The sequence below is a fragment of the Epinephelus lanceolatus genome, chromosome 20 (assembly GCF_041903045.1).
Source record: "Epinephelus lanceolatus isolate andai-2023 chromosome 20, ASM4190304v1, whole genome shotgun sequence".
NCBI lineage: Eukaryota > Metazoa > Chordata > Actinopteri > Perciformes > Serranidae > Epinephelus > Epinephelus lanceolatus.
This window is the reverse complement of record NC_135753.1, coordinates 22,739,598-22,752,782: the sequence shown is the minus strand read 5'-3', so window position 1 is coordinate 22,752,782 and position 13,185 is coordinate 22,739,598. Positions and strand designations below refer to the sequence as shown.

Here is a 13,185-nt window from a genome sequence, read left to right as displayed (position 1 = left end):
ACCTCTGGCCAGACCTAGCTGTTTTCCCATTTCCAGTCTCCATGCTAAGCTAATCTATCCAACTACTGGCTGTGCTGTATTCAGAAATACTTTATATGATTAAAATTCCACAATTTTAAGTCATTCTTTGAATAATAAACATTGTTTAAACCAAACTATTCATAACCAAGCCCTTTATGTAGATGTGTAATATCTGTGGTCACCGCCTCAGCTGCTTACTCACACGGTGTACAGATCAATCCATCTGCATAGTATCAGCACTATAACACTGTGACAAACAAGAGGAACACAGATATGAAACCCCTGGGTATGGCTGGCGGGCTAATGGGCTTTAATTAGGGCCAATAATAACGATATGAATACATAATAAAGATGCTTGCCACATTGATTTTATCTAAAAGCTATTTGCGTTGGCACAGGCAGCAGCAGAGAGCAGAGTAAGACCTTATACAAAGACAGAGGGAGGGAGGATAGATCACTGTGAGTATACATGGAATGTCACCAGAATACCAGGAATTGGTTCTTTAAGTGCGTCATTGAAGTGAGCCATTACAATCCAGGAGATAAAAGATGTAACCGCCGAGGAAAATCCGGTTGTTATATCATACTATGACAAGGCAGAATTAGAATTAGATCGTCCTTACTTAACATCTCACGGCATTGACTCACATGTCGTGTGTGCTGTGTGACTGGTTTACGACATCTGTGTTTACTTTTCCAGGGCTACAATATTCGACCACACAGAGCTGGCAAAGTACCTCATTTCTTTGGTAAATAAGGCACACACACACACACACACAAACACACACAAACACAGCCAACAGCTGCTACTCACAGGACGTTCCCTACATTAATAACAGGGACTTTGTTATAAATCTCTTGCCTTGAGTGCAGAAATTGCATTAAAGTCAGCAAACTGCTTTTTTATGTCTTAAATGCTCCATTTGTGCAAATTAAAAGGCAAATCATCAACTTTTCCATCTGTGCTGAGGGCTGTCCTCACTGCTCCTTGGATTCAATTGGGTCACCCGGCCATTACACTATGTTTGCAAGTTCAAACACACCTTGTCTTAGTAAATGTTGAGGGTGCTACCCATTGTTTGTAGACCATCTGTCACCATCTGTTGCACCTCATCGACCGTTTTAACAGAAGTACGTTGCCAGGAGAAAGCCAGGGGTCCAAGTTTATCTCCTGTCAACTCATTCCGTAAGCAAACACAGCAACAGGAAATAAACTCGTACACACTGAGCATGTTTGTCTTTGAAATCATGAAATGGCCTGCAGACACTGACATCACTTGGCACCACATGGAAGCTAATTGGTTTGAGATTTGGCTCTGTGTTTGGTTTTAATATGCTGGAAAAACCAACCAATCAGGGCAGTAAAGAGATAATTCTTCAAGTGCTTTCATAACTGCCCTGTTTGGTTCAGTTTCATCGAACTCAAGTTCATTTGCCCCCTAAGTGCGGTTCGTTTGGGCAGGTGTGAACACAGCAATCACACTCGGGTGCTCACCAAAACAACCTGACCAAGACCTTCTTGAAAAGGTGATCTGGGTCCGGTTACAAACGAACTCTGTGGTGAGAATGTGCTCCGACCTCAATCCGAACCAACAGCAGTCACATGATACATTGTTTGAGTTAAACATGAGCATGTTACAGTCCTGGACACAGTTGGGTAAGGTTTACTTTAAAAGTAATCAAACTACTTTACTGCATTACTTTTTTGAAAAGTAACCAGTTAATTTACTGCATTACTCCCTGAGTAAAGTAACTCAAGCACTTTTAAAGTACTTTTGAGTATTCTACATTTCCTATTGGGCAATGAACCACAGGGCGCTAAGCCTACATTTTTTGTCTCCAAAATTAAAGTTATGGACCACTTGCCCTTCACTGAGATCCAATTCTCCCATCACAGCCGTCACTTTGACCAGTAGAAACACAGAACGATCTGCTGCCGTAGACAACTGTATGTACTGTAATATTTCCTCTAGGGATGTTACCACACAGAGCAAAAGGGGGAAATGATGGTGTGAAACAGCAGAGGCACTTTGTCAACCCGCTGAGTACTGCCATTAGCATCAAGCTAGCAAACAATGTTACGTCCTCATAATGAAGACTGACATAAAGTAATAACATTAACAAATAGTGGCGGGGCTTTTACTCACCACAACTGCAGAGGCTCCCAGCTTCATCTGAAACTGACTGATGGCAATTATGCAACTTAGTAACAAACTGAGTCCCTGATTCAGACCAAAGCAAGACAACTCTAGGTCTGTTGTTTTTTTAATTATTGTATATTTCAAAATCATTCACATTTTAACTTCTGCTTCCATCTTTGCCTTTTAGATAAAAATGTAATAATTTATGTCACTAAACAAGATTTTGATGTCCATATTTATGCTTATTTAATTGACAGCTCTTTAAGCCCAGCTCGCCCCTTAGCAACTGTTGCTATGTCTACCAAGTTTTGATTAGCTCAAGCTAGCAGGCTAATAAGGCTAATGTTAGCTGAATGAGCTGCTTGAGAACATTGCATATTGCTGACTTTTTAGCATCCTCATCATAATTCATGTACAAGAGAAGAGGAAAACAGCAAAGTTCTTGTACTGCAGGGTAGAATAGTGCTAACATTCAAAGTATTTAACTATGTCAGCGGACTAGTGCATTTGTTTGTGAACGCTATTTCCGATAATGTTCGCTTGAGTTGCTGAAGTCTAAACTTCTCCAAATTTAGCAAATTTGAGCAGGATAGAGCTGCTAACAATAGCTAACATCTGTTTCTGTTTAACTTCTGTTTCATTTATTTATCGACAAGTAGATGTGCTTGTCGCAAATGGGGGTTTCTCTGAACGGAATCTGTAACTCAAGAAAATGATTTGCACTTTTGCTTTGGAAGTAACTTCCAAATTGAACTTGATGCAGACAAACCAGCATGCAGCAAACATCAGATTGTTTTGGTGTTTTCAAATGAAGATGTTCCCTGGCTCTACTTTGGCAAAGCTGTTGCTTAGACTTGCTCAGGGATCAGCTGGCTCTCTGAATGTGGTTGTCACTTATAGTATCTGGACACTTTCTTGTGCTCCATTCGCCAGAGTTCACTTGTTCTCTGTATGTTAGGAGGATGCGTATCACTTGGTTAGCCTACAGCTGGAGCAAGGACATCAATAAAGTCTAACTTAATTAAAGCAGACAAACACACTGTTTAATCCATTCTTTACACTTCTGCTGTTGTATTTTCCCGTGCCTTGTTATGGCTGCTCCGCTTGAAAATCTTAAAAATCAATATCCAAAATTTATCTAATGTTCATTTCATTATCCGTGAAATTGTGCAAGTGACACATGCCACACTACACACCTCACATTACACATCTGATGTGACATTATGGGAAACTCAGGGAGCTTTATTTGCTCTGTAAAACAGCACCCTGCTCCTGGTTTGTTCAGTATAACAGTGCACAGTGCTCTCTCTATGCAAACTCCACTCGGGTTTAACAAACACGTGAAATGCAGCGTAGAATTTAATACACTGCCAATTTTCCACAGTCTCATTTGTTTGGAATAATTGCAGCAATGTGTGTTAAAATTAATGCAGTAATTAATGAGGTAATTTTAAGCTTTTAGTACACTGTTTCCTCAGGGTGCAGACCTTAACAGCATTGATTGTAAAGGACACTCTCCCTTGCTGTTGGCTACGAGCTGTGGAGCATGGAAAACTGTGGCTCTGCTCCTGTCCAAAGGTGAGTACTGTACCTCACCCTCAGCAATGCTCATATTATTTATAAAATGCCAGTTAATGAAGGTTGTACATGTGTATATGTTTAAATCTTTTAGGGGCAAATGTAAATGTGAAAGACAGATGTGGTTGCAACTTCCTTCACCTGGCCATTCTCCAGCCGAAGGGTCTGAAAAACCTGCCAGAGGAAGTACTGCAGGTAGCCTCAATCAATACAGCCTGTTTGTGACTCATCAAATGCACTGCATGCTGCTTAGACAAAGACGTCATTAAGATTGGAATTTAATTACTGCAATGTCCTTGATCAATTTGCCTTGAGCATGTATTCAGGGCCCAGATGATGAAGTTCATTATACTCTCACTAAGCCAGATGATCCTTTAAAACATTGTAAGCTTTACCTAAAGCTACAGTGATGGCTTCACAATGAGCCACAGAGGAAGGCTGATAGATTTACACTTGGTAGTTGTTTACAGGGTATGAATGGAGTCTCTCTGTACCTGTGTTCAAATATTATTATTTATATAATCTCAGCATGTGTATGGGTGTACACTCACCAGCCACTTTATTAGGTACACCAAATCCATGATGCGAATCTCTTAATTTAAGAAACCAGTTTGAGATGATTTGAGCTTCGTGACATGGTGCGTTATCCTGCTGGAAGTAGCCATCAGAAGATGGGTACACTGTGGTCATAAAGGGATGGACACGGTCAGCAACAATACAGCAGCCTGAACCGTTGATACAAGGCAGGATGGATCCATGCTTTCATGTTGTTTACACCAAATTCTGACCCTACCATGTAGGAGTAGGAATTGAGACTCATCAGACCAGGTGACGTTTTCCCAATCTTCTATTGTCCAGTTTTGGTGAGCCTGTGTGAACTGTAGCCTCAGTTTCCTGTTGTTAGCTGACAGGAGTGGCACCTGGTGTGGTCTTCTGCTGCTGTAGCCCATCTGCTTCAAGGTTGGACGTGTTGTTGGTTCAGGGATGGTCTTCTGCAGACCTTGGTTGTAACCAGTGGTTATTTGAGTTACTGTTGCCTTTCTATCATCTTGAACCAGTCTGGCCATTCTCCTCTGACCTCTGGCATCAACAAGGCATTTTCACCCAGAGAACTGCAGCTCACTGGATATTGTCTCTTTTTGGGACCATCCTCTGTAAACCCTAGAGATGGTTGTGTGTGAAAATCCCAGTAGATCAGCAGTTTCTGAAATACTCAGACCAGCCCGTCTGGCACCAACAACCATGCCACGTTCAAAGACACTTAAATCCCCTTTCTTCCCCCTTCTGATGCTCAGTTTGAACTTCAGCAGGTCGTCTTGACCATGTCTACATGCCTACATACATTGAGTTGCTGCCTCATGATTGGCTGATTAGCTATTTGTGTTAAAGAGCAGTTGAACAGGTGTACTTTATGAAGTGGCTGGTTAGTGTATGTGTATGTGCATAACTGTAGCCATGGTAAAAGTTATATACAGTATGTGCCCTTTATGTTGCTGCAGCAAACTTTGGTCTTTTGCATTTGTGCTTTGTTTAATACACAAATTAATAATACATAGTAATGTCTGAGTACATAAATGTGTTTGTAATGTGTCTAACTTCAGACGAGCAGTGTGAAGGCACTGCTGAGCTGTGAGGATAATGAGGGCTGCACGCCACTGCACTACGCCTGCAGACTGGGTATCCATGACTCTGTGAAGAACATGCTGGGCCTCTCGGGGCAGGTCGGCCTCGAATGCAAGTCCAAGGACAAGAAGTCTGCCCTGCACTTTGCTGCCCAGTGAGTTCGATTGGTCCCCGAGGGCATGACTTTCCATACCATTGGATTAAACAATGCTGATTTGACCTGAATTTCACTCGAAGTTGCTCCAAGTTTGCAAATTTGATCAAAGAAGTGCCAGGAATGTCACTGCTGTTGACATTGACAAGTTTGGCATGCAGTGTATATACTTTATTTTATTTCTGTATATTTTGTTGTTTTAAAGCTACAACAATCAATTTGCAGAGAAGCAGCAAACACAGAAGAATTTCATACTTTTTATGCTGGGGAGAACAGCTTTATTATAAAGGGGGGAAGGGTAGCTACATACAGTGCCCTCCAAAAGTATTGGAACAGTGAGTCCAATTCCTTTATTTTTGTTGTAGACTGAAAATATTTGGGTTTGACATCAAAAGATGAATATGGGACAAGAGATCAACATTTCAGCTTTCATTTCCAGGTATTTACATCTGGATCTGATACACAACTTAGAAGATAGCACCTTTTGTTTGAACCCACCCATTTTTCATGAGCAAAAGTATTGGAACATGTGACTGACAGGTGTGTTTTGTTGCCCAGGTGTCTCTCAATTACATTGATTATTCAAACAATAAATAGCACTGAATGTCTGAGCTCAGTTTCAGATTGGGTACAATAGGTTTTGCTTGTGCAGACTGCATTTAGAGGTGGAACCAACATGAAAACCAGAGAGCTGTCTATGGGTGAAAAAGAAGCAATTGTGAATCTGAGAGAAGATGGACAATCAATCAGAGCCATTGCACAAACATTGGCCATAGCCAGTACAACCATTTGGAATGTCCTGAAGAAGAAAGAAACCACTGGTGTACTAAGCAACAGACGTCGAACAGGTAGACCAAGGAAAACATCAGCAGTTGATCACAGAAACATTGTGAGAGCTGTAAAGAAAGACCCTAAAACAACTGTTAGTGACATCAGCAACAACCTCCAGAGGGCAGGAGTGAAGGTATCACAATCTACTGTTCGCAGAAGACTTCATGAACAAAAGTACAGAGGCTACACCAGAAGATGCAAACCACTCATTAGCAAGAAGTATAGGAAGGCCAGGCTGGAATTTGCCAAAAGGTACAGAGATGAGCCTCAAAAATTCTGGGAAAAAGTTTTATGGACTGATGAGACAAAGATTAACTTTTTCCAAAGTGATGGAAAGGCGAAAGTTTGGAGAAAGAAAGGATCTGCTCATGATCCCAAACATACAAGCTCATCTGTGAAACATGGTGGAGGTAATGTCATGGCTTGGGCTTGCATGGCTTCTTCTGGGACGGGCTCTTTCATCTTCATTGATGATGTAACACATGATGGCAGCAGCAAAATGAACTCAAAAGTCTACAGAAACATTTTGTCTGCTAATTTAAAGAAAGATACAACCAAACTGATTGGGAGATCCTTCATCATGCAGCAAGATAACGACCCAAAACACACTGCCAAAACAACAAAGGAGTTCATCAGGGGCAAGAAGTGGAAGGTTTTAGACTGGCCAAGTCAGTCTCCAGACTTAAACCCAATAGAGCATGCATTTTACCTGCTGAAGAGGAGACTGAAGGGAGTAACCCCCCAAAACAAACAACAACTGAAAGAGGCTGCGGTGAAAGCCTGGAAAAGCATCACAAAAGAAGAATGCAAAAGTTTGGTGATGTCAACGGGTCACAGGCTTGATGCAGTTATTGAAAGCAAAGGATTTGCAACTAAATATTAAGTCTCATTCACTTTAATCTATTTTAAGTTTATATGTTCCAATACTTTTGCTCACCTAAAAATTTTGTGTTCCATTACAAATAATGCTATCTTCTAAGTTGTGTATCAGATCCAGATGTAAATACCTGGAAATAAAAGCTGAAATGTTGATCTCTTGTCTCATATTCATCTTTTGATGTCAAACCCAAATGTTTTCAGTCGACAACAAAAGTAAACGAATTGGACTCACTGTTCCAATACTTTTGGAGGGCACTGTATCTTCCTTGTCTTTGAATCCCAGTAGTTACTCTGAAACAAATGTTGTCTATTGATCAATGATACCACAAGAGTATAAAATATTAATCAAAAATGGCTCCTCAGAGGACTTTGAGTTATGATCTTCCTTAAGCCAAGACTTTTATCTATGTAATTGAACAAAAGTGGTCAGATGAAAAATGAACAGTGTGCCTACATTTATTCAGGTCAGCTTTATTTATATGTAGCTCATTTCATTCACAATTAAATGCAACACAAAGTGCTTCACATTTTACATTTAAAACTGTCTCCTCGCTGCTCCGTTGTTTTAATCTGTCAGGCCATTTCTGTGCTCGGAAGCCTTTTGATGATTAATGGCTGTGACATACCTATTATACAGTGACCCAAAGGAGCTGTCACAAGAATAGAATTCAATTAGCGGTGCATGTGAGAAGAAATGTCACTAATAGAGTGAAATGAGCAGACATTCAACAACACTGTTATCGATTTTTCTATCATGTACACCTATGTCATTAGAATTAGAGGGCAAATGAAGGCCGCACCATGATATCATACACTAACTCTTACAGACACCTCATTCGCTTTCCCCACTGGTCCTACTGCACCGACACAAAGTGCTGCTGACCTTCTTTAAAAGGTTCAGAGACAAAGAAAGATCATGGCAAGCCAGTGTGTCACTTCTGTTTATGTCCTCTCGGAGCTTGCAGCACCATCAGACATTAACATTCCCCGACAGTTTTTGACGATATTTTACCAACAGGTTCAAGACCTGCAACAGCAGTTTTAAGTGTTTTTGAGCAAGATACTCAATCGCCAAGATAAACTGTGCTGTAACTGCCCTTGGATCTCTTGCTTTGCTGTGCTGTGGTCCTTGCACAGAAAGCATTTCTATTTCAGAGATCAACAGATCAGAGCAGTGAAAAAAAAGTTCCACCATAACGTACTGCCTCTCCTCATCCCTCTCTTCTTTAAGGTATGGGCGCATCAATACGTGTCAGAGATTACTGGAGACCATCACAGACTCTCGTCTGCTAAATGAAGGTGACGAGCGAGGCCTAACACCACTCCATTTGGCTTCAAAAGAGGGGCACACCAAGGTGGTACAACTGTTGCTGCGCAAAGGAGCTCTCTTTCACTGGTAAACATATGTGCATACAGGGACAAACATTAAACATACAAACTGTAAATACAAAAGCATGATGTGATAACCTGTCATCTATGTTCTGTTTAGCTATACTTACCAACCCACAGTTGTTGCAGTGTCATCAGGAGTGATAGATGGATGAAGTAAAGATAATTGGTTAATGCAGATTACTGTATAGGCGCTTAGACTCTACAGCAGGGATACTCAACTTGCCTTGCGTGGGGGTGTTTCTAGGATTTAAGGACATTCGTGTTATGGCACTTCGATTTTGGACCAAAAAGCAAGCACAACCTGGACACAGAGAAAGGTTTAGGACAGTTTATTGTGAAATGTTGCTGGAGGGCTGAAGACTTGGCTGAGGCAATTAGGAGTCTGGCTGAGTGGGGCAGACAGAAGAATTGATGGCCGAACAATCTGATTGGGTAGCAAGGGACTGAGACGAAGCGGGTCATGGTAGATTTTCTGGTAGAGTAGGTGTGGAGAATCTGAGACAGAGAAAACAAATTAGCTGATGCCCAAAAAACACCACAAAAGCAAACCAGCAAAAAATTCACAGAAAGATGGCCTTGATGTCTGTACCACATGGGAGACTGAATGATCTGGCAGGGTCTGTAAAGTCTGAGCCAGGGTTTTGTGCAGTGGTGGCTTAATTGGTGGATGAGGTGCAGGTGAGTAGGAACAGCAGCTGCAGAGGATCAGGTGGATTGGCAGGAGGAGGGAACCAACAGTCCACACCCAGGAACACACAGAGACAGACAAACATGAAACACCAGGGAGGGGAAACAACAGGAAAGACAAGGAAAGGGATAGTCAGAGCCAAACTTTGACAATTCAGGGCTTAGCATGGACCTCTGTTGGCAGGTTCCAGGGATCCTCCTTGACACATTTTTGATACACAAGCTCTATTTTGATGTTTTTTATGCACTCTGGTACCTTCTTTCCATTACAGGTACAAAAATCCCCAATGTGAATTAGTGTATCTTAATTGGAAATTAGAAAATGGTTTGGGGGGGCCACCTGGCACCCTATCGTGGGTTAGATTTGGCTGAGTATCACTGCTCTACAGGGAGATTTTGTAATCGAGGGGCATCTGCCCTGAGCAGCAGATAAATCTCCCCATGGGGTCCGGACACTGGTGGTGGCTGATGAGCCTGATGAGGCTGATGAAGCTGATGAGTCTGCAAAGACTAGAAGGTGATGGGGAGGTGACGGGTGTGCACAACTGCAGTTTGGACATACTAAAGACAGAAAGAGAATCCATAGCAAGATGATAAGCTAACAATGGTGTGTTGCTGTGCTATTGGTTAAATGTGATTAGCTGATTGTACAGCTGATAGCTCAGTTGATAGGTCCAGACAATAACAGCCAGAAATTGTGACTGAGCATGTGTGTGAGGAGTAGATGGTCCGAGAAATAAATGAAAGACCTAAACATGCAAAAATATAGTCTTCCTGAATGAGCTTTAAAGCTATAGTGCGTAACTTCTGTCGCCTCCCAGCGGATAATGCGTTATTACAACTAATAAGCCGGCGGCACTTCCATGTACACAGAGTAACACTCGTCAGTCACCACACACCGTACACAGAGTAACACTTGCCAGTTGCCACACACCGTACACAGAGTAACACTTGCCTTTGTGGTAGGATCCACTTCTGAACCGTGTCTCGGCTGCTTCTCCGTCATGTTGCTTTCTCTTTCTACCTGTGCTCTACCTCTTGCTATGACACTGTCCGCTCTTCCTCCCCCTCCCTTCTTGTTGTGAGGAAGCATTTGTGCGCCAGCGCGGGAATGTCGCCGGTCGACACGCATACTAAAAATGATATATATTGAAAAATACCGCGAGATGTTAGAGGAGCCGATCGGCTTAATCAGCATTGTGTCATCTCCTCTAGTAGTGGCTTGGGTGAAATGGACATTTACGGACCTGTAGACGTTACGCACTGTAGTTTTAATTAGCTGGTCAAGTCTTTAAAATAATTTTAGAAGTCAAAACTTAAAGAACAACACTGTGGTCAATAACGTTGTTGCTAGAGCTTTGACCTCTTCAGACGTTCTATCTTCTCATGGCACCTCAGAAGTAGGTGAAATTGTGCGTGAGATCTCTACTCTGCTTTGCTTCTCGCTTACAGTGATTACAAGGGGTGGACTTGTCTGCACCATGCTGCATCTGCAGGATACACACAAACTATGGATATTCTGCTGTCAGCCAATCCCAAGTTACTGGATAAAACAGATGAAGATGGGGTATGAATTAATGTATTCAAAAAAAGTTCAACATTATCCAAATCCTTAACTCATTTTGACAATTTGTGACAACAATTCTGAGACTATAGGTTTATTTCTACAGTTTGTGAATAGTTAACAGAATTCAGTATATATTCAGGTGTTTTCCAAACATTGTAGCACTAATAACTACAAGTAGCACTGAACACATCACACATCAAAGTTCTACAGTGAATGCAGGGTATTGTCTCCTGTTACATGCTGATATACCAGAGCACTGCCCTCCACATCGCAGCAAGAGAGGGACACGTGGCTGCAGTCAAGCTGATGCTGGCTCGGGGAGCAGAACTCACCTTAAACAAGAATGACACATCATTCCTCCATGAAGCTCTGCAGAACGGGAGAAAAGATGTGGTCAATGCTGTAATTGACAGTGACAGGTATGATATTAATACAAGTGTCTATTCCAGAGAGGAATAAAAGTCAAGTAAAAGTAGAAGACTCAGCTTAAAGGTACAGTCCATCTCAAAATTAAAAAGACGTATTATTCTTTTAACCTGCAGTGACATTTATCAGTCGAATTTGCTTTACTATGGGTTGCCAAATGTTGGAGATACTGGCTGAAGAGATGTCTGCTTTCTCTCTCTTATGAAACTAGATGGGACTCAGCTTGTGGTGCTCAAAGTGCTAAAAAAATACATTTAAAAAAACTCTTCCCCTTACTTGTAAGGGATTTACTGGTCCATCCCTCCCAACCCTCACCTATGGTCATGAGCTCTGGGTAGTGACAGAAGAAATGAGATCGCAGATACAAGTGGCCAAAATGAGTTTCCTCCGTGGGGTGGCTGGGCTCAGCCTTAGAGATAGGGTAAGGAGCTCGGAGTAGAGCTGCTGCTCCTTCGTGTCGAAAGGGGTCAGTTAAGGTGGTTCGAGCATCTGATCAAGATGCCTCCTGGGCGCCTCCTGTTAGAAGTGTTCCAGGCATGTCCCACTGGTAGGAGGCCCGGGGCAGACCCAGAACCCTCTGGAGGGATTACATAACTAATCTGGGCTGGGAACGCCTTGGGGTCCCCCAGGAGGAGCTGGAAAGCATTGCTTGGTAGAGGGACATCTGGGGTGCTTTGCTTGGCCTGCTGGCCCCGCGACCCGGCCCCAGATAAGCGGATGAAAATGGATGGACTATTCTTACCAACAAACTACATCCATAAACCGTATCACCACACAGCAGGAAGCTTGCATCTACTCATGGACGAGAGGCTCGAGCTCATCACAGCACGAGATGTTAACATTAATTTGTGCTCCTTAGCAGAGCTGTAACGTTATCTAGCTCAGTGGTGCTAGGTGAACTAGCAGTAGATGCACGCTTCCTTCTTCGCGGTAATATGGCCAGTGGGTGTAATTCTATAGAAAGAAAATAGTTCCTACAAGGAACTGCTCGCAACAAGGCCTGTGGATTATCCTGAGGTCATGATTTCTGGAAAGAGACAGAGTTTTTCAAATGTACTTTTTGGCACTTTGAGCACCACAAGCTGAGTGCCATCTAGTTCCATTATATTTAAGAGAAGGCAGACATTGCTGCAGCTGATATTTCAAACACTCAGCAACTCACACCAAAACAATTTAGACTGATAAATACAACTACAGGTAAGAGGAAAAATATGTATTTTTTATTTTGGTGTGAACTGTCCCTTTAAAGTAACTTTAACACTGCAGATTGTTCCTCTAGTTGCATTCGTCATTTGAATTCTGGCAGTAGTAGTGCAGGTTGCTGTTTGAGAAGTACCACTGGGCACCACCAAGGCTCCCAAGTCTTAAGTTATAGTGACATTAAGATTCATTTGTGCTTTTCGTTTTCCAGATCTACTGAGGCTTTGAGCCTGTTCACCCCCAGCTCTGGCCAGCGAAGTCCCATACTAGACATGATTGAGTTTCTGCCCGAGACCTACAAGGTTTGCCACAGGCAAAGAAAAAAAAAGTCCTCATAAGATGTCTCTCTCTGCAATTTGCTGTCAGTTCTAGTTTAGTATTCAGCAAGTGTAAAGCCCTTTGATTCTCTGTCACTGTGTGTCTCTGCTTTCTTCAATAGCACCTGTTGGACTGCTGTGTGACAGAATCGGATGATGATCACAACAGTCCTGACTATCATGTAACTCACCAACAAGTTGCATTATAAAAACAGTACTGTATAGAGCAGATGCCAGGCAAAAAAAATTAACAATATATTATGTGTTGTAGATTGAATATAATTTCACATGGCTCCAAGCTCCCCTTTCAAAGAGGAGCAAAACTGAAATCAAAATGAGGATTCAGCCACTAGCTGCACTCAACGTAAG

The 13,185-nt window shown here is 42.1% G+C and overlaps 1 protein-coding gene across 1 annotated transcript in view; it reads left to right on the top strand.

The window, feature by feature from the left end:
* trpa1b (transient receptor potential cation channel, subfamily A, member 1b) overlaps window positions 1-13,185 on the top strand; it is a 32,430-nt gene that overhangs the window by 10,571 nt on the left and 8,674 nt on the right. The window contains exons 10-19 of the mRNA XM_033638858.2: window positions 722-770; window positions 3,641-3,740; window positions 3,835-3,935; window positions 5,342-5,517; window positions 8,459-8,623; window positions 10,759-10,873; window positions 11,126-11,292; window positions 12,711-12,801; window positions 12,939-12,998; window positions 13,088-13,180. Coding sequence (XP_033494749.1) covers window positions 722-770; window positions 3,641-3,740; window positions 3,835-3,935; window positions 5,342-5,517; window positions 8,459-8,623; window positions 10,759-10,873; window positions 11,126-11,292; window positions 12,711-12,801; window positions 12,939-12,998; window positions 13,088-13,180 — 1,117 coding nt within the window. The remainder of the gene's footprint in view (window positions 1-721; window positions 771-3,640; window positions 3,741-3,834; window positions 3,936-5,341; window positions 5,518-8,458; window positions 8,624-10,758; window positions 10,874-11,125; window positions 11,293-12,710; window positions 12,802-12,938; window positions 12,999-13,087; window positions 13,181-13,185) is intronic.